General features: G+C 46.6%; 1 protein-coding gene across 11 annotated transcripts in view; it reads right to left on the reverse strand.

Annotated features, from left to right (window-relative positions):
- The window catches only part of Atxn7l1 (ataxin 7-like 1), a 224,167-nt gene extending 199,226 nt beyond the window's left edge, over positions 1-24,941 (reverse strand). For 9 of the 11 annotated variants that reach the window (XR_001232727.1, XM_005377256.1, XM_005377255.1 and 6 more), the window contains exons 1-2: positions 24,761-24,941; positions 24,153-24,221 (exon numbers count right to left, since the gene is read on the reverse strand). Coding sequence is in view for 10 of the 11 variants with exons in the window: in XM_005377256.1 (XP_005377313.1) it covers positions 24,153-24,221; positions 24,761-24,941 (250 nt within the window). In the remaining variant the exon portion in view is untranslated. The remainder of the gene's footprint in view (positions 1-24,152; positions 24,222-24,760) is intronic. The other 2 variants (XM_005377252.2, XM_013510530.1) reach the window with 2 other exon arrangements.
- Positions 24,942-24,996: the final 55 nt, after the last annotated feature.

Below are 24,996 nucleotides of genomic sequence, written 5' to 3' on the forward strand. Positions count from 1 at the left end.
GCACACACACACACACACACACAAAATCTCAAAATGGATCTGAGATCTAAATGTAGGAGTTAAATAAATAAAACTCTCAGAAGAAAGCATAAGCATAAATCTTTTAGATTAGACAGTAGTTCCTTAGATATAACACCAAAAGCAAAAGCAAAAGCAACAACAAAAATTTGCCAAATAGGACATCATCAAAATTTGAAGCCTTTGTTCTTCAAAGTACACCCTCTAGAAAAAGATAACACACAGAACGAGAGAAATTGTAAATCATACATCTAATAGAGTGACTACATCTACATTATTTAAAGAACTCTTACAACTTAATAAAAAGATAAATAGTCTCATTAAAATTTGGGCAAACAATTTAAAAAGTATTTCTCCAAGGAAGACTGTCAATATATGCTGATAAGCACACTGAAAAATGGTCAGCAACATTAGTCACCAGCACAACCCGAATCAAACCACAATGAAGGTGGATGTCACGGCCCACTTCTGCAGTCCCAGCATTCTAGGAGGTGGAGGCAGGATGATCCCAAGTTTAAGCCCAGTTTGGGTAACTTAGTGACTTAGGGAGACCCTATCTCAAAAAGAAAAAGAGCTGAAGATGCAGCTCAGGGCATAGGCCCTAGGTTTAGCCCCCAGTACCACAAAAACAACAAAAAGCCTATGTGAGATACCACTTCACACCCAATTGGATGGCAATAATAAGAAGATGGACCATAATAATACATGTTGGAAAACGTGGAGAATACATTGCTAGTGGGAATGTAAAATGATGCAGTTGCTTCGGAAAATAATTTGGGAGGTCCTCAAAAGGTTAAGCACAGGCTTACCATACAATCCAGTAATTCCACTCCTAGGTAGATACTCAAGAGAACTGAAAACATACATCCATGCAAAAACTTGTACACAACTGTTCACAGCACAGTTCACAAACGGTGGAAAGGCGGAAAAAAACCCAACTGTTCATCAACTGATGAATGGATAAACAGAATGTGGTATATCCCAAAATGGAGTACTATTCAGCCACAAAAAGGAAATGAAGTACTGATACCCACTATAACATAGATCAACCTTGAAAATGTTATACTACATGAAAGAAAATGTTATACTACATGAAAGAAATCACACCTAAAAGGCCACATATTGTGTGATGTATATGAAATGTTCAAAATAAGGCAATCCACAGAGAAAGAAAGCAGATTAGTGGCTGCCAGGGCCTACTGGATGATGAATAGTGAGAGAAGGCTTCTGGGTATCAGGGTGCTTTTGAGGGTAATAAAAATGTACTAGATTTAGTAGTGTTAGTTGTACAGCTGTGGGAATATAGCAAAAACACATGATTATACACTTTAATGGGGGTAAATTTTATGGTATATGAATTATATATGAAGCTATTATTAAATTACATATATATAAAAGGTCAGCCAAGTGTCACAGAGAGGGGACAACACTGGGAGGCGGGCTCCCTGTGGTAGTACCTTCGCAGACCACTTATCTCCTGTTCTTTGCTTGCTCCTCTGTCTTAGCAAGTGAGGTCACTAGTAGGTGGCCGCTAGATCAAGGACTGCGTGTATCTTTGTTTTGCCTCCGATTCCGAAGTCTGGGGATAAACCACATCCTGGTATCTCTTCTCTGTCTTAGCGAAAGAGTTCGGCAGGACTTCTAGACCAAGGAGAAACCATGCAAGCTGGAGCAGCGAGAGAACAGGTCCAGTTGGGAAACAGCTGAAAGCAGGTAGGGCAGATAAAATCAGGCCCACGGAGACTTTCCAGGAGCCAATCAACAGGTCTGGATGCGAGAGCAGCTGAGGAAGACCTGACTTGTGAAACAACTGTTTACTCCAAGACTGAGATCAGCTCGGTCCAGTAGAAAGCACACGGGGGGGGGGGGGGGCGGGGCGATGGACAAATCAGGTTCCGATCTTGGTTCAGCTACGGATTAGCTGTGTGCTCTTCTGTGAGCAACTGAATTTTTGTTAGCCGCAGTTTGCCTAGCTGCTTGCAGGGGGATAGCACTGAAAGCCTAACATACGTGAAGTGCATGGTACAAAATAGTTGTTCAGTAATTGTGGTTTTTATTACTTGTACAGTCTTGTCAGTGTCATCTTTCCTACTAACGGCCTTTCTAGCATTCAGCAATACCTGCCCTGGGTGTTGGGGCTTACCTGGGAATTTCCCTTTTTCTAGCTACTTTGGTTCTCCAGCCGAGAACAGATAGAAAAATTTTGAGTGTAAAGATTTCCTTTAAAAAAATCACATGATCCAAATGTGACAGGAAGGGTAAATTAGCCTAAAGAGGCCTCTTAGGAAACAGTGAAAAAAAATATTAACAGACTAATAGAAAACTAAGTGAGAACTATAAAAAACAAAGCAACTTGCATAAGAATTTGTGTAAGGCTAACAAGTACATGAAAAATGTTCAACCTCATTAGTAATCATGAAAGTGCAAATTAAAACAAATTAACATTTGAACATATTAAATCATCAAACATGTGAAAATCTTTGGTGAGCTATTGGCCAGGGTTCAGGAAACAGCCCCTTTCATATATTCCTGATGGGAATATTAATTGGAACAATATTTCTAGAAAGTAGTCTAGCAGACTATCAAAAGCCTCAAAAATAGCATACTCTCCTGGACTTTGCATTCTACTTCTCAGAATTTATACTCTAGAAATAATCATGAATGTTTGCAAGAAAAATTAGTTATAAGAATATGTTTGATTGTAATAATATTTTTAGTAATGAAAAAACTAAAAACAATCACTATACCCAAACGACAGGGAATTAGTTAAATAAATTATGGAACACACATACAGTGGAATACCTAATAACCTGGAAAGGTTCCCACTGCAGCAAAACAATACAAAATTATCCATTTTTGAAAAAAAAAATATATACACATATTTCAAACAAAGTCACCACTGGTTAAATCTAGGTAAGAGAATTTAGGCTAGTTTTTCTTTTCTTTCTTTGTTAATGGGCATTTTCTACAGGGATTATGTATCCATTTATATTAGAAAAAAAAAACTGAATGCATTCACAGGAGCCCAAAGCCAGCGCCCAGGCTAAACAAGCTGCTTCTCCTCTCCATGACTGTTCCCCTTTACACCCCCGCTCCTTTCTGTTCCTGGCTGAGTCCTTCCCTGTCCTGCCTGAGCCCAAGGCTCAGCTCCAGCTGCGAGGACCATGCCAGTGAACCCCCAGTCTCTCCTGACCCCATCTCCTATCTGCAGGTCCCGTTACCTGTGCAATACCCTGACAATAAAACCCTCTGCAGAACGCTCACTGGCACCATGGTTACCAGCTCCCTGCCAGTTTGCATTCCACGCTGTCGGAGGGGACGAGCTGCAGCCATTGCCATCGGCCCCTGAGGGGAGCGTGCTTGCACTTCCATGCCAAGGGTAGCAGCAGGCTGGTGACCAGGTCATGGCTTGCTTCCCATCAACACCTGTCCTACACGATGGAATGCAGGTGGGAGGAGGGGGAGGGCCAGTCCTTCTTAAAGGGTGAGCAGTCAGGAGCGACCGTTCCGCCACTGAAACACTAGGGCTGGGAGATGTACGGGTCTGAGGGTTTCGCGGGCTGTGCTGAAAGACACCAGGTCACAGGAAGCGGCCTCTCTCTTGGGCAGAGGCCACCGTGGTTTCCCACCCTGCGGGTGGGGTGGCTGCAGCCGCCAGGGTTTCAGGCCTCTGCCCGCCCTCGTCCTGGGAGCACCACACGGAGATTTTCCTCCTGAGCAAAGTGGATGCAGATGAGGCACCACGTGCCCTGCGATCGAGGAGGCTCCCTGAGGATGCTCAGGCCCCTGGATGACAATGAGTCTTTTGAAGTCTGGACCACTTCCTTCCCTCCTGCTTCCTATCTGGGTGCAGGGGGAGATCAAGCCCCAGCCGCTGCAGCCTCCTCCCCCTTAACTCTTCCAGAGCCCCCAATGGCAGGCAGGCCAGCCACATACCCCTCACCCTCTGCCGCCAGACCAGGGGCTTTGGGTGTTAAGGAAAAATCTGTGCATCACCTCAAAAAAACCAGATGTTGATTGTGGTTTACACTCTATTTTGCCTTGCTGTATTTTAATAATTCTAAGCTGCAGCCCCCAGCAGCTTCAAAATCAGGATGAGTCTTAGAATGGACAGTGGCTGTGTATGATGGGCTGGTTTTTTTCTCAGTGTTTCATAAAGTAACAGTGGCTCTTATAATGAACAGCACCTTAGAGCTCATGCGGCCTGATGATGAAAGAACGCTTTGCCCTGGCAGCAGAGCAGCGCTGCTGTTGTGGAAGATGTGCCAGGTTTGTAGCCCCTGGGTCCCCACTCAGGGCCCCGGTTCATGACCATTTCTGGCTGGTGACTCTGGGAAGCTGCCACACCCAGAGCTTGGCCTTTACCACAGCGTGGAGCCCCCACAAGAGGATAAGGAGGAGCAATGTCCCAGTCTCCCCTCCTGGGGGCGACTCACTGGCCATGCAAGGCACTGTTTCTGGAGCATTTACCACGGCCGAGCACGGAACCAAGTGCTGAGGTCCACTTCGTTTCATCCTCCCTACACCAGCAACCCCGTGAGGCATCCGAAGGGCCCCTGTGCTGACCGCTGCGCCTCCTGAAGAACACGAGACAGGCAGGGGCCACGGCCACCAAACGTGTCAGTGTCTCCTGCCTATACAAGGGGCCCTTGAGGGGCCGGGGATTTAGCTCAGAGGCACAGTGCCTGCCTGGCAAGCGCAAGGTCATGAGTTCGATTCCCGGTACTGGAAAAAAAAAGCCCCCCCTCCCCCCAAAAAAGAAAGGACCCCTGAGCCAAGCGCCTCCTGTGTGGACAGCCATGCGCATGTGTGCACAGGGAGCCCCTCGCAGGGCTGCCCACCGCCCTGGTCTCTCGGGTGCCCTCACCTGGTGTCCTGGTGTGCCTGCAGAGCTGGTGGACAAGATGGGGACAAGGCCAGAGAGGGGCAAAGTCAAGGTCAAAAGAAGCCGGAAGCTGGTCTCCCTCCCTGGTTTTCATTCCTTCCCCACAACCCATTTCTTCATTTAGAAGCTTCCAAACTCAACTTCCCCGCTTCCCCATGCTTTCAAATTACAGCCCATTTTCTGTTCATTCCCACCAGAGCACAGAAACCCTCAGAATTCTGCCCCGTTGCCAGGAGTAATAGCTGCCATCTCCTGATCATCAGCAGCGACACCTAGCGAAGGAGCCGTGGCACAGAAAGGTGAGGTAGCCTGCCCCAAGCCACACAGCAAGCAGGCAGCAGGGTACCTTAGCCATGACTCTCCTGAGATCTGACTGCAAAGCCTAGGTTTTTTCTTCTACGGTCTCAGGTGCTTCTTCTACCTCTTCTACCTTCTATGGTCTTGGGTGCCTCTTCTTCTCATGCACAGGTATAAGATTTAAAAGCGGCTTCTCCCCCCAGCATACTATAGCATCTGTCTTTCTTTGTGTTGTCAGTCCATCTGTCTGTCTTCAGAGTCAAAGGCCAAATGACAATCACCATGTTGCTAGAACTGGAAGTGATTATCTCAGCCTCCCATCCAACCTAAGGAGGATTTTTCATCAAAGGAGATTTACAGCAGGGCACCTGAAAATCCAGCTGCTCAGGAGGCTGAAGCAAGAGGATCTCAAATTCAAAGCCACCTTGGGCAATTGAGATTCTGTCTCAAAATAAAATAAAAAGGGCTGTGATAGGGCTCAGTGGTAGACTATTTGCCTAGCATGGAAGTTCCTAGGCTCAATTTCCAGTACAGCAAACAAAAACAAACAACAACAACAAAAGATTCACAAGTATCACAAACCCTAACACCGAAAATTCAACTTTCAAAGCGGCACACTTCTTCCTTGTTGTCTTGATCCCCTCCCCACGTGGCTCCCTCCCTTGTTGTGTCTGTGTGTTTCTTCCAGCACCATGTTTTGGAAAGGGTCAGAGTCTTAAGTCCGTGAGGAGCCACGGGTAAAAGGAAAAGCCACAGATGTTCTCCCCAGGAAAAGCGCGCACACACAGAGCACACCCTAGCTGAGGTAATGGTGCACGCCCACACGCCTCTCACCCCTAAACTCTGGGAAGCTGAGGCAGAAGGGTTGCAAGTTGGAGCCCAGTCTCGGCAACTTCATGATTTAATGAGAGCCTGTCTCAAAATAAAATAAAGTAAAAAGGGCTGGGATAGAGCTTAGTAAAAAGATGCTGGGTTTGAACCCCAGTACCACAAACAACAATAACAAAAATTATTTTAAAAAACCCAAACACTCCCACCCCCTCATACCCCCAGAGGCTCGGTGCGGCGGGGGCTTCACAGGCTGCGCCAGGAATTGCGATTCTGTGTCCTCCCCACCACCTAGCACAGGCTCTGGGCACAGCAAGTGCCGAACACTTGCCTTAAGGAAAATGCCCCCACCTCTCCCTCCTGCCCCTTTCCCTGGGTCTCTGTCCACTCTGCCACTTTCTGTGAGCAGATCCTCGTTCTCCCTCCTTGCCATCATCCTCCCTTGTTCTCTGAGAAGTTCAATTACCTTCTTGCTCTAGGTCTTGAGCCCCATGTTACCCCCACCTGTCCCCAGGGATTCTGCTGGTGCTTGGTACCATCCTCCAGATAGCTGCCCTCCTGTAGCAGGGGCCTCACGGACAAACATCCCAAGGTCTCGTTCTGTTGACTGTCCCGCTTTCTGACAGAGACCCAGCCCCAGACATCCCAGCCCAGCCTGTTCCTAACCTCTCCCTTTCTGGAGGGCAAGCGCTGGCAGCTGTACAATCCTGGCTTCTTGGATGCTTGAACTGCCCGGATCCCTCGGGACAGTAGAAGTACCTCTGTGTGAGTTACAGAAAGGGACCCATCCTGGTCCAGGGCAGCCTACAGGGTGCACAGCTTGGCAAGAAGAGCTTCAGCATGACTTGACCCTGGGCTGGCACTTGGGACAGGATCCCGACACACACACACACACACACACACACACACACACACACACACACACACACACACACACACACACACACACACATGCTCCTAGTACCCAGGCAGGGCTCAGGGCCGTCTTCCCTTCATGCCTCCACCTGACTCTGGAACACGGGGCAGGCCTGTGTTCACAGCAGCGGTATTCACAAAGGTCAAAGAAAGGGAACAACCCATTATCCATCCATACAAATGAATAAACCAAATGTGGTACATTTATGTAGCAGAACAGTACTATAAAAGAAAGGAAATTCTGATGTGGCAGGGAAGAACCTGAAACATTTTGTTAAGTGAAATGATCCAGTCATGAAAGGAGAAATACTGTATGATTCCCTTTATAGAACTGGCCAATTCACAGAGGCTAAGGTAGATCAGAGTTTGCCTGGCTGGAGAGGAAGGAACTGGAGTTACTGGTTAGTTAGTGGGGGAAGAGTGTGTTTTTGGGACTTTGCAGAAGTTCTGGAAATAGTGGTGCTGGTCATACAACATTGAGAATGCGTTTGGTGCCTTTAAACTGCGTACTTTAAAATAGTTAAAAAGTAGATTTTATGTATCTTTTTTAAAATTTAAAAGCTAAGCTGGTGTGGTGGCACCTACCTGTAATCCCAGCATTCTAGGAGGCTGACACAGGCGGATAGCAAATTCGAGCCCAGCCTGAACAATTTAATGACTTAGCAACAGCCTGTCTCAAAAAAAAAAAAAAAAAAAAAAAAATTAGAGAGTCTGGGGAATGTAACTTAGTGCAAAGGCCCTGGGTTTAATCCTCAGTGCAGCCCCTCCACAGTTTAAAAGATGAAGTGTGTTCTATGCTGTGGCTGAAAAAAAAAAAAAAAAGAAATCAAAAGGGAAACAGCAGCTTGTGTACCTCTCCACAAAAAGACCTGAAGATATATTACACTTCCTGTAGGAGCTGAAGCACCAAGACCATTACCCCAGGTGCCAGCCTCTCTGCAGTGCCTAACACCCTTGGACAGGTGGCAGGGTGATGGGCCACTGGACAAAAGGTGCCACCTCACCATGGACTTCCCCGTCTCCTGCCTGTTACCCCACCCACAGCCCCAGATCCTCAGGCAGCTGCTTTCCTCCACCAGGCTGCGGCAGCCAGGCCCATTCTTGGTAGGCAAAATCTGCCATCCTGTTATAAATCCTTTCCCACAAAGCGCTGGAGACGGGTCCTCTCCCTGTGCCAAGAAGTCTTTTTCTGACCATCTGTAATCCATTCAAAGGCAACCGGCATGAAATGGCGGCAAGGAAAACCCCAGCAAAACGCAACCGGTGGGCCCAGCTCTCCTCCAGCCCAGGCCCAGCTCCGGGAAGCGGCCTTTCTGGACTCAGAATGCCTGTGGTCGCTGGGAAGGCGGCTGGAAAGGCGGCTGGGCATCTGTCAGGGGCTAAATGGGCCCAAGACAGATGCTCACAGAATTTGGTAAGAAAAGCATGCTGTACTGAGTTTTTAAATTAGCTCGGAAGAAAACTCATTTGCAAAACCAAAACAAACCCCAGACCCTAAGAGAGAAAAAAAACATCATATGAAAACTAACCTCAAAATTGCTTTCTTCTGGTTTCTATGGACAATTAGACCACAGTTTCAAGTAGCTCACACCCTCCTCCTTGCGGCTCCCCCTCTAATCTGGGATTGTCAGTGCTTCTTCCCAGTAGTGACAGCTTCATCTCTGGCACTCACCACTGAGATCCTTGGTACAAGCAGAAGCCGGCTTGCAGAGTTCACAGGAGGGGATCATTAACATTTTCAGGAATTTGGTGAGCTAATTATTAAATTACCAAAAATTATACGATATAAGCTTACAATTTAAGTCTACTAAAGACAAAAAAAAGAATCCTCAAAACTCATTACCTCTTATTTATCTTGCTTCATTTTACTATTATACATATTATCTATGATTTGAGCAGGAGCTGATAACTTTTCCCAGAAAGAACCAGGCAGTAAATATTTTAGGCTTTGGAGCACCAGGGTCTCAATAACATTACTGGGGCATGGTACTGCAAAAGTAGCCGGAGACAATATGTAAATTAGGGAGTATGGCCACGTTCCAATAAAACTTTATTTATAAAAACAGGCTGCAGGCTGGATTTTGCCAGTGGCCATGGGTTTTTGACTCCTGTTCTTGAAGTGATTTGCAGCAACTGTATCTGTATGATGAAAATCTATGTAACAAGAGTGCTGAGGCACATATATCTCTTCCCAACTCTGAGTTCACAGTGACACCTTGAAATGTGGCGGGTGAGAGAGTTTATTCTACAGAAACTGCTAAATGTTACAAGTCAGGGCTTGAAATTGTTTATTATCTAGATTTAAAGACGTGATGGAGAAAATTTTAACAACCCAAATTAAATTTAAAAGTACATTACTAAGTCTATGGCTGCACTGTGAATAGATCAAAAGAAATGTGGGCATGTCCCTCAGTATACTCGGAAACCATTACCCAGTTCAGCGAGGAAGTCACTCATGACCCGACAGTCAAATAGAGCTCTAACATGCATCTTTGTTCTTTCACTTTCATCTTGCTGACTGAGATGAAAATATCAGCCAATACTTATGTGGGATCTATACTTGTTTGTCAATTCAATCTTGGGTTGGCCACAGGATGCAAGAATTTGGCAAAATAAACAAAAATATTGTAGAATCTACAGATTATATGACACTTATAATAGTTTTAAATGTTTCATTATTTGTAAGTTGTATGCTAAGTAGCATTTTTTGTGTGCGTGAGACAGGGCCTTGCTATGGAGCTCAGGCTGGCCTCGAACTCACCGTAATCTTGCTGCCTCAGCCTCTCAAGTACTGGGATCACAGGTGTGTGCTACCATGCAAGCTTAAGCACCATTTTCATCAATAAAATTTATAATAAGCATATAAGTGTGCAAAAATTTTTAGAGAGACAGTTGTTAAACATTTACTAGCCTGATACTGTGATAGAAAAAAACTTATGAATGAATTGGGAAGCAAGACCTCAAACGTGTGTTTGGGAGACAGAACAACCCTTCCCCTAGAGCCCTGAACAGAGAAAGCAAAATCCACACAGACATTACAGCAAAAAAGAAAGGTCTTGTTTCCTGGAAATTCACTGCAAAAGTTGGGCACCAAGTGTGTCTACAGCTGGAACAATAATGAACCAATTCACTAATCCTGAATCTGGATTAATGGCACCTTGTCAGGTGTTTTCCAAAAGCAACTTCCTGGAGAACTCAGAGCCCTTGGGTTGCTGCCTACACTCTTTCCGACTGAATAGCCTGAACGTCTGTATACTTGCCAGCTACACTGCTGCACAGAGCATTCATTCATTCATTCATTCATTCATTCATTCATTCATGCATTCTTCAAATATGAGGCCTCTACTCCACACCCTCACTGTGTCCCCACACCAACCGGCCCCAGACCAAAGTTCTCTTTCTTCCCTGGCCACCAAGGCACTAGGCCCATTTCACTTTCTCCACAGCATCAGAGATCCTGGGGCACTCTGTGGTGAGTTCCTGGATGAGAGTGGTTGTAGGGTTCACACCCCACTCGCCTGTGTCTTCCACATCCTGGGTGCTCACTCTGCCGAGTGGGGCAGGAAGCCCTGCCCTGGCTTCACAACCTGCAGGGCCTCCCTCACCGCAGCCTGCACACTAACTTCAAGGTTCACCTGGCCCAGGGTAAACACTGGGCTACAGATGGAAGGGGGAGGGCGGATTATTTGAAGTGTAATTATCTTCTTCCTTCCCCACGTCAACACATTCATGACTGCGCCGTACATGCATGGCTGTCCCATGCCGCCCAGTGGGAAAGTCATTCAAGCCGGTGGGAAGCTGTTTAAAGTAGAGGGTCCTTTGAGTGTGTGGGATCATGTTTCTAATGTTTTTAAACTCATGCTCTACCAACCAAGATTGGATCACACTCAACTTCCTGAAGCGCATGCTAAGCTTTTCTGCTGATGATGGGTTTTCCCACTACACGTGCATCTTCCTGAAATGCGAGCACGTCAGGCCTTAATCCTGCTCCTCCTTGGCCTAAGAATCATGTTGTCTGACTTCTCATTCTGAAAGTTGGCAATTAAAGGGAAAAGCTTTCCTCTCCTTCTTATAAGGAACTGAAAACAGTAAGTAGTGCAGCCTCTTGGTGAGAAACAAGTCTTTATAGGAGAATGTTAGCCAGGAAAAGTAGAACAGAATGACAGAATTTGAAGATGATTATTCTATACCCCTTAAATAAAGGACGCATCCAGGCCAGGGCCAGCAATGGGTGCCAACAGGGTACCAGAAAACTTCCTGCTGGGGAAGAGGATATATTCACTTAGTGCCAAAACATCACCCACGGAATAACATGCTAGTTACAGCAAGGAAACACATCTGTGCAATGCAGAAAGCTGGTCACCACCTTCCCAAGTGATCGATATCTAATAATGGGGCACCCTGCCATGGTGTGTTCCTAATGAGAAGGATGACGAAACATTCAGTCACCAGGCACATATTCTTGCCAAAATGTTGGGCCTAAATCTAATTAAGACTTTAGCTATAGCTTTGAAAAATCAACCCTCATCCACCCCCCTCAAAAGCATAACCAATTGGTGAATCTGGAGGAGACAGCGAGCACTTGTAGCCTAACCACATCCTTTCTCTTTTTCTGGATTTGGTGCTTTCTTCAGGGAACCCAAACCATCCTTTGCTCTTGCATTCTGTTAATTTTACTTATACCTGACTCTGCATAAGGGAGGCTGGGTTAGTCCAAAACTGTCCGTAACTAGATGGGCAGATTATCTTCTAAACGTGGAGTTCAATTTGAAGAAGTCCGCTTGCCCATAGGTAATGTCATATTATCACCTGCTATAGTCTATATTAGTAATAAAAATAACATGCCCCCCCCAAAAGAAAAGAAAAAACAAGGTACCTGACACCACAAGGAAGACGGCAGAATGTGAGCAATTCTAAATGGCAATGTTTTATATATGTACATACAGAAAGCTATGCACATAACGTGTATACACATTTACGGGATGGAGAGCACTATTCTAGATTAAAAGTGGTGAGGGAGACATAACAAACAAATGCAAGGCATGAACCTTGACAAGACCCTAGCTTGGGAAAAGCAGCTATACATTTGGGGGGAGGGTGCTATTGGGATAATTTGAATGTAAATTGGATATTGAGTGATACCGGAGAATTGCTGTTAGTTTAGGGAACTGTCTGTAGTTCTAGGATATATGCTCTAGCATTTAGAGGTGAAGTGTCAAACTGTTTGCAACTTACCTAATAGTTCAACAAACACATACACATATTTATATAAGATGAGGCTCCAAAAACCTAAGTGAATAGCTGAAGGTAACACAGTTAAAATATGACAAAGTGACAAGTATTGAGGAGCAAAGTATCACGATGTCCACCACTTATTTTCCAACTTTATCAACATGTATGCATATACATCTTTACATATAAATAGATATATATCTTTATAAGAAAACATGACAAAATGTGAACTGCCATATTATTCTAAGTGGTGATTATGGTCACATACACAGGTGCCCATGATCCTATTATTTCAGCTTACTGTATGTGTAAAAATATAGTTTTGAGTTGGAAGGGCCCAAACAAAGGTGCAGGGTTAGGGGTTACCACCAAATATTAAATGAGGAGCTTCAGGTTGCTCAAAAGTGTCTGAGTGAGCAGCACACACCTGTAATCCCAGGGCTTTGGGAGGCTGAGGCACAGGGATCGAAAGCTGGACCCTAGCCTGCGCAACTTAACAAGACCCTGCCCGTCTCACCATAAAACAATTCTTTTTAAAAGAAAAGGCTGGAGATGTAATTGAGTGAGAAGGCCCCAGATTCAATCCCCAAAACCACACAAAAATAATAAAAAACAAAAGTATCTGTGATTCTGGACTCTCATAGAAGCACTTTTCTGCTACATCTTCTCTGCAGACCTAGAAATACAAGGAGGATGCCAGGGTTAACATCTAAACTAAGCTGGTCCCTTCTACACTGTGGCTCCAAATATCTATCGGAACAGAAATTTCAGGAGGCCTGTCAAGTTTTAGAATCTCAACAACCTCAAAATATCAGGTGGTAAATCAAAGAAACTGTGGGTCATCTCCAGACTGATTTCTAAGGTGAAAATACAAAAGGGAACACGTTCAATGGGTACAGTTTCAGTTTAGGAAGATCAAAGATTTCCAGAGATTGGTTACACAACTGAACTATCCACTTACAAACGGTTAAGAGGCAAATATTCAGTTATTTCACCTAGCAAGATTAAATAAAAAGGAAAAAAAGAAAAGGCATATCAAGAAACATACCTAAAAAGTGAATTTGATACTTAGCCAAATGGTAGCAGTCTGCTGGATGAAAGATAACTCAGGAAAGAGAAAAGGAAATTACAGTTTCTCTTTCCTTGTGCCCTTTCCAGAAGATTCTCATGCATGTGTGAAGACAAGACACAGGGAGGCCATAGAAAGGGCTATGGCAGCGTGAGGAACTGTAAGGTCTGGGGACCAAAGTGCATGGTGGGTACAGCCTGAAGCACAGGGTCCCAGAGGTCCAAGCTGTCTGGCCTGACAGAGAGGGACCATGTCCCCAGCATGTGGGCCCCGCCATGTGGCGAGTAGAGGGGAAGCTGTTAGAGTTGGAAACGTGTGAGAGAAGGGGACACAGCTGACCCAGGCCCCATGAGCACCGGGGCCCCGACATGCTGTGAAAGGACTGAGGCGCAGAGGACTTATGGGTTGCTTTTAATGTGGCTGATGGAGAAGCGATGAAAGGTTTTCATTTATGGAACAGTGTGATAAATAAGAATTTAGGGGAGATTAATTTTGAAGTGGTGTGCAGGGAGGTAGAGGCAGGGAGACCGACTGATCCACTAGAATAAAAGTGCGGGTGGTCAGGCCCGCGGGGGACACGGCACAACGGTGGCAGAGAGAATGGCTAGGGCAGTGGTAACTACACAGCAGGACCACAGACAGGCACAGGAGGGTGCCAGGTGCTGGCAGAAAGGGCGTGCAAGTGGGTGCCACTGAAACTTCTGACACAGTTGTCAGGAAGCTCTAGGGCTGTCTGCTTTTTAAGGGGCCCCCCAATAACTTCACTCGGAAAGCAGAAAGCCCCTAATCTATTTAAACCCGATTATTATTTTCTGGTTTGTCTTTGCCTTTCAGTCCTGTGTCTCAGCCCTGGAAAGTAGCAGCACCCATATCTGCACCCGAGGCCTCTTTGGGTCTTGTCCTTTGCAAAAGATACAGAGGAGGGATGCCATGGTGGCGGTCGAGGCCTCAGGGTCTGGGCTGTGGAGACATGGGAGTAAGCCCAGCTTACCTCGAAGTGACCAGCACACTGCCTCGCTTTCTTCCTGCCAGGCTGGGGCAGGATCCTGACTTGCGGTATCGAAAGGGGCCTGGCCCTTATCACCAGAATCACATCCCCAGCCGACAGGGCAGGGGGCACCTGGAACCCCTCACAGAGGAGGCGATGAATACAAAAGGAGTGGCGCTGTCAAGGACTCCCCTGGTCTCTGAGCCAGGGAGAGAGAAAGAGGATGCTAGCTCCTTTGGGAGTAGCAAGGGCATCCCATATAAAATGCCCAAGTGCCCTGGTTAACGACAGCAGGTGAAATCCAGTCACAGGCACTGAGCATTGCCACACGGCCCTGTCCTCGTGTGGGAGATGCCTTCAGTGACTCTCTCAGTCACTGCAGTCTGAAGAATCTTTATCACTGCCCCTCAGAGCCAGTGACAAGTAGGGCATGCTGTGGCGGAAGCAGGCAGAGGACTTTCACACCCACTTAGCAGGCACATCAACATCAAAACGACCCCTGATTGAGGCAGGTATTGAAAAGCCATCTCCACTCCTTCATCCAAAGCAGCACACCCTTCATGAAAATACTAACAACCCCAAGCTGGGAGAAAATGAACAGCAGCCTCCAAGATGTTCAAAAGGGGGAGATAGGAGAAATCATCACTGTAGAGAGATGCCCTGGAGTTGCTTGGCAACCATCTTTGCTAACACCTTCTCCCAAAAAGGAAGAGTTTGCATCAGCTCCTGTAATTCCCTAAGGCCAGCCCTCTGACCACAGAGGCTCCCATTAGGGGGCCTTGCTGGGGCCTCCGGATGGAAAGGCTTTGTCTGAATGGGGGCACTTAGGGCCCCCTCAGTGGGCCAAGGGCTTAGACACACAGAGGGAGGATAGTCAGTCCCTGTGCCCCGTTTCAATGAAAGGACACGCGGTCCTGGTCACACTGCACTGGGTGAGGCAGGCCGAGCGTCTGGGCACGACACTCAGGAGGGGCTAGCTGCGCATGTTCCACAGCCTGCGTGAGCCTCCTAACCATGGGTTTGTGTGTCTGGGTCTTGCCTGAGTCCCCCCGTGTCCCAGAATGGCAGACCTCACGCTTAGAGTCCAGCCTCTGGAATCAGCCTGCCTCCAGGCTCAAACCCAGCTCTACTACTTCCCAGCCGGACCCTGCAATCAGAATCTCTGTGCATTGACATCTGCCTCTCCAACTAGTGCTCACCAGAGCCACAGAACTGCCCATTGGAAGTACCAGTTCCTGGTTGCTTCACTTCCCTCTTGGACAGGACAGCCACAGCCGGGGGCCTGTGGTACCACGTGCCTAGCGTGCACCAACGGCGTTCCAGAAGGACCACACTTTGGAAAGCATTGATAGGGAGTCACTCTTGAAAACTAACAGTACAGGGATTCAGGTCCGACCCCTTTTGTTCTCATTCTTATCATCCTTAAAGATCCAGGGTCGAAGTGTTGATAAAAGATGCCCTTTGACCTGGGGTCACTCCTAGAGCAGCCAGGACATACACAGTCTGTCCTCTGGAAGTAGCAGCTCTGCTAAGGCAAAGAAGAGGCCCCAAGTGCCTGGTAAAAGCAGCAACTGTCTTAACAAAAGCTTGCATTATCGAATGCCTGCTGTATGCCAGATAGGATCTCATTTATTTTCACAACAAATCTAACAGGCATTATTAGAACTATTCTGAAAATGAGGAAGTTAAGGCTGAATTTAATACACAGCTAGGAAGTAGCAAGATTTGAATAACGTTCCATGACACGCAAGTCTGAAATGCCAATGGACTTTGTGTGTACACAGTGAAACAAACAACACAAAATTTGCCATCTTAGCCATTTGCGCGTGCATAGTTCCGTGGCATTAAGTCTATTCATCACCACCACCCATCCCCAGAACTCTGTTGGCTTCCCCGGCTGAAACTTTGAACCCACAAAATATTAACCCTCTGTCCCCTCCCCGCAGCTCCTGATACCTGCCATTCTAGCCCCCGAGTCTGTTAGGAACCTGAAAGTGGTGCCATGTAGTTTTTGTCCTTCTGTGGCCAGTGCACATTTAAAAAGAGCTGGACAACATAGCCAAGCTAGGAACATCTCCACCACCTGCCGCACCTCTGGAGTGCTGGACTTGCTTGCGGTCAGCGCCTTCACATGGGCGTCCTTCTTCTCATCCTACCCAGGCCTCTGTGACCTGTGGGTGCACTGGGGTGAGTTATGTCGCCCTGTGACCGGTCTGTCCTTGCACCATTAACCTTCACAGGAGCAGGTACCCTGATAATCGCTCCTATGTTCAAAGAGCACATCACTCAGTTTTGTCTTCCCTAGGATGGTGACTGGGTGCCGGTTTGTCTTGCGCTAGACAGTATTTATTGGGTTTCCTTTTTATCTCCAGCACTCAATTCTTTAAAATTTACGAGTGAAATTGTGTTATGAAACTGTATGGGTAAAGCATCTCCATAAAAACAAATGCTCAGTCCCCAGCAGAATTCCAGCTTTCCTCGGAGGCAAAAGGGTGAACCAGGTTACACTTCTGAATATTTAGGCTCCTATGCCTTGGCCTAGGCCCACTTTCAGGAAGGGACTTCTTGAGCACTTGTCCAAGGGCCTTAGAGTCCAAACTCAAGTCTATTTGGGTAGTCTGAGCCCCGCCACAGAAGATGGTAAGAAAATGGCACATGCCTGTAAGCCTAGCACTCAGGAGGCTGAGGCAGGAGAATCACCACCAGCTTGAGGTGAGCCTGGGCTACATAGTGAGTTCAAGGTCTGGGTGAATGACATAGTGAGATCCTGTCTCAAAAAAAACAAAGAAAGGAAAAGAAAAGGACAGCTAAACATTAGCTGGCAGCCTACTCTGTGCAGAACCCTGTACTGAGTTTTAGAAGAAAGACACAAGAAGTCGAACCCTGCCACTCACTTTCTACAATATTTGGGAAAAGTTCAACCCACTGGCTAACCCTCTCCCTTCCATTATAGCTCTACTTGATTCCTGCAGTCACTGAACAATCATTATTCCCCGATGTGAACACTGGGCAGCCTCCGGGTGTGGGGTCCCCATATAAAACGGATTTGACTAGGATCAGGTCACCTTGTGTCGGCTGCTACCATTTTATGTCCACTTTAGAAGGATGTCATGAATGAAGCAAAATATCATACAGAAAAGTTAACCCATGACCTGCGCAGAAAAGCACGCGGAAGTGAATCCGCCTGCCTTTTCTAAGTCAATTCTGCAGCAGGGACGACAGGAGTCAACATGGCCCCCCAGTCCTGGGTGACACCACACGGTGCACAGATCAGAAGCCCTCGGCCTCTGAGGCTCCCTGCAGCCCTTCCCGTGGCTGGCGGCTCTGCTCCCGTGTTTCCATCCCTACTGCAGACATCTCCCAGGGGTAATCACACTGCAGAGAGCACCAGTTGTACTTCCAGCCTGACTTTCAATAGGAACTGAAATCCTTAATGCTTTGTGGGGTGCTTCTGACATCAGGGGCCACCAAGTAATAAATGCCATTATTATCAGAATTGGTGCCTTGAGGTCTCTTCTCCCCACAGTGAAGGAGGGCTGGCTCACCCAGAATGAGAACCTGCATCTTATGACTGTCACCGCTGACGACAAAGGATCGAAGCAGTCATCCTGGAAACCTTTGGAGAAGGGCTCCTCGAGGGACAGCCTTCTCTCTCTTTAGACCCTTCCAAATGTACCCCAGTGCCAAGGGACAGTCCCAGTCCATGTGGTCTGCTTAAATAGCTGATAAGGCCAATTTATCTGGGCTGTCGGTCCAAGAAATGATTTTCTTCTGCTTTTACCTTTCGAGCTTCACCTTATACCAGTGAGTCTCCACCAGGATGATTCTGCTTCCCCAGGGGACATTCAGCAATGCCTGGAGACATTTTTGGTTGCCCACACTTGGAGGGGAGGAGAGGGGCACCAGTGGAATCTGGTGCATAGAGGACACTGCCAAGCATCCCTCAATGCCCAGGACAGTCCCTACCACACAGATGCATCTGGCTCACTGTACGGGTGATGCCACTGGGGAGAACGCCTACATCGCCCTCGGCTCTGCCACCTTTACTGCAGCAATAGACTGGACCTTTTGTACTCAGGACCTTCTGTACTCTCCGGCACGTCGGGTGGTCACACACATATTTCCTTTGGGTCCGCCTGCCCAGCTCCATACTGGACAACTTCCACGCAACCTCCGGGTTGTAGCTGAAATCAAATTTCTTCAGGGAGGGCTTTATCAAGCTCCCATACTAAATTAGGTCCTCCTGCTACACCCTCCAGCAGCACATCAAGTCTCCCTTTTGGAGCCCATATCACAGTGACTTTGTTAATGCCTACATCTGCTGCTGGGAGGGAAACGCCCTGAGGGCAGGGGCTGCACTTTCCACTGCCCGGTTCCTAGGCTCTAGCCAGAGCCCGGACTTGCACAGCAGAAGGATCCATTTAAACAGGGGAGGCCAAGAAAGCCTTAGGAGGTATTAAAAACCAAACAAGACACCCAGAAGAGCAGGTGCAGCTCCTTAGGAGCTGGTGAGGACAGCCCTCTAGGACAAATGGAAATGGCAGGACACTAGGCTATGCGTACAGCTTCCTGTCATTCATGCAGGAACAAGAAGACAGAATTATGCATGTATCTAATGCACACAGGGTATCTCTGGAAGGATACACAAGCAATTGGCTGTGCTGAAAGGGAGCCCTGCTTTCCACTGTCATGTATGCCCTTCCGAATTCTGTAACATAAGTAAGTAGCTTTTAGATGAATGTATTTAACAGCTTATATCTTAAGAGGTTAAAAAAAAATTATTCTGGTAGAATGATGCGTGGTGAGAACCTGGCACCATCTAACTGGTATGGGGGGCAGTTTTGTACCCAGCCTCAGAGTGTGCCCGTCCTGTCTAACTGCTTGTTCTGGAAGAACCCAGAGGCACATTTTCTCCACATGGGAATCCAAGCACATGGGAATGCTCATATGTATAAAGAGACATGCATTTCAGAAGCTCTGCCTTTTCCTGGGTGTCCTTCCTCAGCTTCGCTGCCTCGGCGGTGGCACATCCTGGGCTCCATTGGTCCAACGGGACTGTAAAGCTTGTGCATCCTCCCACCCATGACGTTTCCTCCTCTGCATCTTTCCTGCCTAACACCTTGAGCTGCTCTATCTGTCCTGTCTGCCTATTCCAAACCCTGAGCAAGCGAAGAGAGAAGAGATGATAATGAAATGCCAAAGCGAACAAATGTCGCCCCTTGTTAGCAAAAGAGGAGGAAGGTACCTTAATGGAGAAAGAAGCTGAAATTAATGGTGAAAATGAGGTTTATCTGTGTAATCTGTGGACCTGGTGTCTTCCCATCTCCTATTAGCATAGATAACAGAGTTGTCCGAGTAATGATAAAAGGAAGCAGGACGCAGTTTCTCATAAATCTCCACGGCTGGTCTCTGTCTTCCCTGGCTGGGACTCTAAGAACACTTCAGTCTTATCAGGGCGGCTCCCACTTTTCCCTCCAGTTTGCTCCCATCCAACCAAAACTGCAAGATCCTTGAACCTGAGCAAAACGTGTTCCCATGTCCCATTCCCTCCTCTGCTCCAGCCCAGCTCCACTAGCACCTCCAAAGAATGGCAAACTCTTAACAGTCACAGCGAGGTTGTACTGGCCTGGGAGTTTTCCAGGGGAAGCAGTGTGCAAGTTTACCTGCGTAAATCAAAATGCGCAGGGACATCTAGACAGACAGTGCCCCGAAGCACACTGCGGGCTTCCAACAGACTCCACAGGGATCTGGTGAGGACTCGCTTTTCTCAGGGATAAAGCAACTCACCAAGCATTTTTAAAACTTCTGTTTCAGACCCTTAGTCTCAGTGAAACTTTGTATAAGCTCTTCTTAGCCATGAGCCATAAGCTAAGTATTTTTCTTTAACTTTTAATAAAACTTACTAATAACCACTCATTAGCTGTACTTCATTAAAAATAGTGGTGCCCACGGTTTTGTCTTATTTGTTTAGTTTTGGTGGTAATGGGGATTGAACCTAGGGCCTTTGCACTGAGCTACATCTCCAGCCCTTTTCTTTCTTTCTTTTTTAAAATCTTGACTTGGGGTCTTGCTAAGTTGCTTAGGCTGAGCTAGAACTTGTGATCCTTCTGCCTCAGCCTCCCATGCCATGTTCTACCATATTTGGCAAAAAAATATTTTTTTAAAAACAAATTATTAGGTTTGTAAAATTATAGTAAAGTACTCTAAAAATGAAGTTTCTGATCCCGTATGTCCTTCCTGTCATTGCAGATTTGTTAAAAATTCAAGTTAATTAAATCATAAAGTTTTCTAGAACTAGCTTCATGATATTGGGGATAGTTGTAATAACGGCGATAATCATAATAACAATAAAAAGAATGAAAAAATTTACTAAGAACGTACTATGTGTATTTCACTTAATTATCACAACAGACCTATTATTATCTCTGTTTTACAGTTAAAAACAATAATGAACCACTTGAGCTCTCTCTCCTTATCTATGAAATGGTATTCTTTAAAAAATAAAAAAAGTTGAGGTGAGGCAATAATATCTTCGGAAATCACAGAGAGCAATTCTCTAATTAGCTTGAAAAAAAATCTTCAGGTAAATCAACCAAGCTTAAGAGACAAAAATCATTTTAAAAGGTTAACACAGAAGGACGGCCTTCTTGGAATCTGCTGTCATAAATACAGTTCTGGTGACAGAGGAGGCTGTAAGGTCTCCAGGACCCCCGTCTGACAAGCTGACAGCCAGCCTGACCCGCTCTGCCTGGCCAGGCACTGCGCACCGGGGGGCACAGAACCCTGGGCGTGGGATGCAGACCCCTCTTTTCTTGCAGCCCTGAAAGCCTACGAACCCGTCACAACCACTTGTAGTAGACTACGTCTGTGGATGAGGTGCAGGGCTTTGTGCCACGGAGAAATAAAAAACAGAAAATATACCCACTTATTCTCCATATAGCTGGAGTTGTGTTAGGTATTTTAATGTGAGGGCTTGATTTTATTTTTCAAGTCTCTTTAGAAGCGGCCTGTCTGGTACAAGTGCATCTCAAGAGAGAAGGCCAGGTTCAGAGTTCTCGGGGGCCTGGAAAGGACATTCAGTACCAGTCCTGACCCATACAGATGAGAGAACAGGCCCTGAGAAGGGGAAGGCCCCCCAGGGCCCACACTGAACCCCAGAAGCTGACTCGGAAGCTACCATGAGCTCTCTTTCCAGCCCATGCTGCTCTGACAGGACCAGCGCAAGTGCAACCAACTCCGGAAGTAGAGACAGCTTGTGAACTCAGGTGATGCTTAGCCAGGTTCAAAGGGATTTGCAAAAGTCCTCTTGACCACAATTTTGGCTAATTTTGGATGAAACAATGACACTAACGTGACGATTTTATTACGAAGATTTCAAAGCATTCAGTTAACAATTCGTACCTGAGACAGGTAGAAAACTGAAGCAAAGAAAGGTTAAAGGAATGAGGGAGGGGAAGGAATAGTATTATAATCATCAGTTTATTTTTTAAAAAAAATCTGTCTTCCAAAACTGAGGCCAGTGAGGCAAAAGGTAAAATGATCCTCAATTCACATTTCTAGTCTAACGTTCCTCTGTGAGCTCAGTCTATAGTAAACACCATATCACACCAATGTTCTCAGCAACACTGTTCGTAATAGCCCAACAGTGGGAGGAACTCAAATGTACAACCGATGATCAGATAAACAAAATGTAGTACAAATGCAACAGGAAAACCATTCACTGAATAGTCATTCAATGAATATCCATTCATTGCCATTAAAATTCAAATCTCCTCAAGACCTGCTTACTGCCAGGAGCATCATGGTCAATCCACGCATGTTCAAATCTGCAGACATCCAGAGTCACACACAGGCCACTCTGTGTCCTACAGTGACCATCACACAGGCCCCCACCCCAAGACCTCCCATGTGGTGACTCCAACATGGAAGCCCATGAAGAGACCGATGCAACCAGTGTTACAGAAGACCTGGGCAACCGAATACCCTGACACACAGAGTCTCATCTCGACAATTAAATTCCTCATGATGGGAGAATATGCATTTAGCCCATGTATATTTTACCTGGAGAGAAAACGGTGCCATGTGCTAGAAAGACCACCAGGCCCTGCTCACCCAACTCCGCTCTATAAACAAAGAAAGTCAGCCCCCGCGTGGCTATTTTGGTGGAGTCAGCAACTGCATGTTGCACTGAACAGTGGGTGCCCTTAATGCAAATGCATATAATTAGGGGCTAAATCTTTGTACCTCTCCAGGACAAAGGATATAATATTCAGGATGTACTCTTTGTGACTTCTGAGGGAAGCTTTTCATTTTTCCTTAAAAGAATCCATTTCCTACGAGGCAAAGAAATCTGAATAAAAGAATCTTTCGAAATAGTGGGAGGAGGGGAAAGAACATGAGTGTTGTATATTACAGTTACAACTCATCACCCGGACCAGAGAAGTGCCAGTCCTGTGCCATACCATCACCTCTACTCAACTGCAATTTAAAGGTTTTCACAGCCTTCTCATCTCTCATGGAACTGATAACTCAATCCTTAAGTGTTTAAAGATCTCAAGAGTTTGTGAAGACAAACAACCTCTAGGGATTCTACCCACTGCCAGCACACACGGATATTTAATACAAACAAGCTGCCACTTGTAAGATGTCCACTCGACATCATTCCCTCTCGCATCCTAAACACACGTCAAGACCACATCAAGATATTTCGAGGCAAACATCCTTAGAATAATGTTTTGTTCCCAAAGTGCTTAATTAGCAGAAACACTATGCTAGAGAGCTGCCCTTGAATATGCATGCATTTTAACCTCCATGTTATTTTTTTCTAAAGCACAAATTTTCCTCTCGCTGGATGGTCAGGAAGTGATCGGGCACAGAAAAACCAACTGTCATAGGGGCTGACCTGCAAAATGAGTTCCATCTTTCCAAGTAGGTTTCAGTTGGTCGTTAGGGGACATCCCCTTTCCTGAGTGGGATCTTTGGAGCTAAATGCCTCTGCTCCAATCATTTTGGGTAACTATGGCCTAGTAATGCCTGAACTTTAAAAAAATATCTCCCACCAACCTCTTCTGCCCCTTGGCATCTTCCTCCCATCCTCAGCTCCAGCCAATTACATTTACAAGACTTCAGTTAGTGTATTACAATTTGAACGAACCCATCCATTTGTTCAGGAAAAGTGACCTCAGGATTTGCTCTACTAGAAGCCCATAGACCAGCGCTGCATACAGCAGAGTTGCACACACAACCAGGGTGATTTATTTACAACAACTATGTGTGTCTGATTCACGTCTCAGTCTGGATGGCCTATCTACTACTGCGTCCCATTTCAGCTAACGCACTTCCATGCTGGGAAAACAAAGATGGGGGGACTAGCTGGGACAAGGAGCTGCACATACGGATGCCCCTAACCCTGGCTGCCACATACTATCTGTGACTGTGCGCAAACTGGGCCAAATGTCACCTGCTGCAAAGGTTTGCCACGTACAATGGTTTTCAGTGGAGAGTGGAGAAGTAGCTGCCAGAACAACTGACCATGTGGGGTTCATTAAAACTTGTACATTTACCCATAAGAAGGCTGGAATGCTTGTGAAGGGAGCTTCGATTCTCATTTCAGGGATCCTGGCCCCCCACGATTGGCCGTGATACTCCACAGGAGAACGGCTTTACGCATCAGAACCTTCTGACGTGGGCTCCCACTTAAGTGCAAGAAACTTCTGCCTTCCAGTCTCCCCCACCCCGTACCCCCCAGTTGTATTTATACTTTGCAAGAAGTTAACATGAAGCAGTAGTCACCTGGGCGTGCTCAATTTTTGACAAGCCTTAGTCACTCTGTACCCAGCAGAACAATTCACATTATATTCCAAATCCTGTGAAGATTCTGCCACACATGCTAACACTAAAATGCCAGTAGCTCCACTTACCTTCTTTATTAAGCCTCATAACCTCCCTGCTTTTTCCACCCTCTTTTCCAGCCTCTTCTAAATCTACATCTGCAGATGAAAAAGAAAAGGAAAAGAGAAAATGAGGAAAAAAAAAAAAAAAAAAGAGGGGGTGGGGGAGGAAAAAAAAGCCAAAGTCAAAGGGGGAGGGAGAGTGTTTATTTGCAAATAGATCGATATAAATACTGTCTATGAAAATCTTGCAAAAATTGAGAATGCAACGTTTTCTCCCAAGTCTGGGTTCCCATCTACCTGGCCCACATAGGTACCAAAAAAACTATGCAAGCAGCAACAGAGTAGCCTTTTACACGGATACCACGGTGGGGCTGCGAAAGCCCACCCCGCGGGCTGCCACGGGAGCCGGGCACGGACAGACAGGCAGGCAGACAGACAGACGGCCGGCCCTGGCAGCCGGGCCTCCCTGGGCACTGGTGATCTGTCTCCGTGTGTATTTATTTGGAGAGAGAGGGAAAGCATGGAGGACACGGGGGCCACTCTTCTCTCTCGCACACACACTTTTTCCCAGTGGCTCTAGGTGAATGGAAAGGTTACAGGATAATAAAAGGAGGAGGAGGCGGTGGGGTTCTTACTGTCGGAGCAGTGTAATTTGGCGGCGTCGATCCAGGAGGACCAGGGTTTGCCCAGAAACGCCTCCGGACTGGGCACTTTGCGATCCAGTGTCGCCATTGCTCTTCCTTCTTGTTGCTTTTTCCCTGTTCCTTCGGCAGCAGCAGCCGAGAGACACGGGATTCGAGAACGCTCCGACGTCATCTTCGGAACGTTCCGACATTGAGCGCTCCGCGCGGGGGAGGAGCGGGGGAGGGGC

This window comes from Chinchilla lanigera, unplaced genomic scaffold (genome assembly GCF_000276665.1).
Source record: "Chinchilla lanigera isolate Chin_1 unplaced genomic scaffold, ChiLan1.0 scaffold00009, whole genome shotgun sequence".
NCBI lineage: Eukaryota > Metazoa > Chordata > Mammalia > Rodentia > Chinchillidae > Chinchilla > Chinchilla lanigera.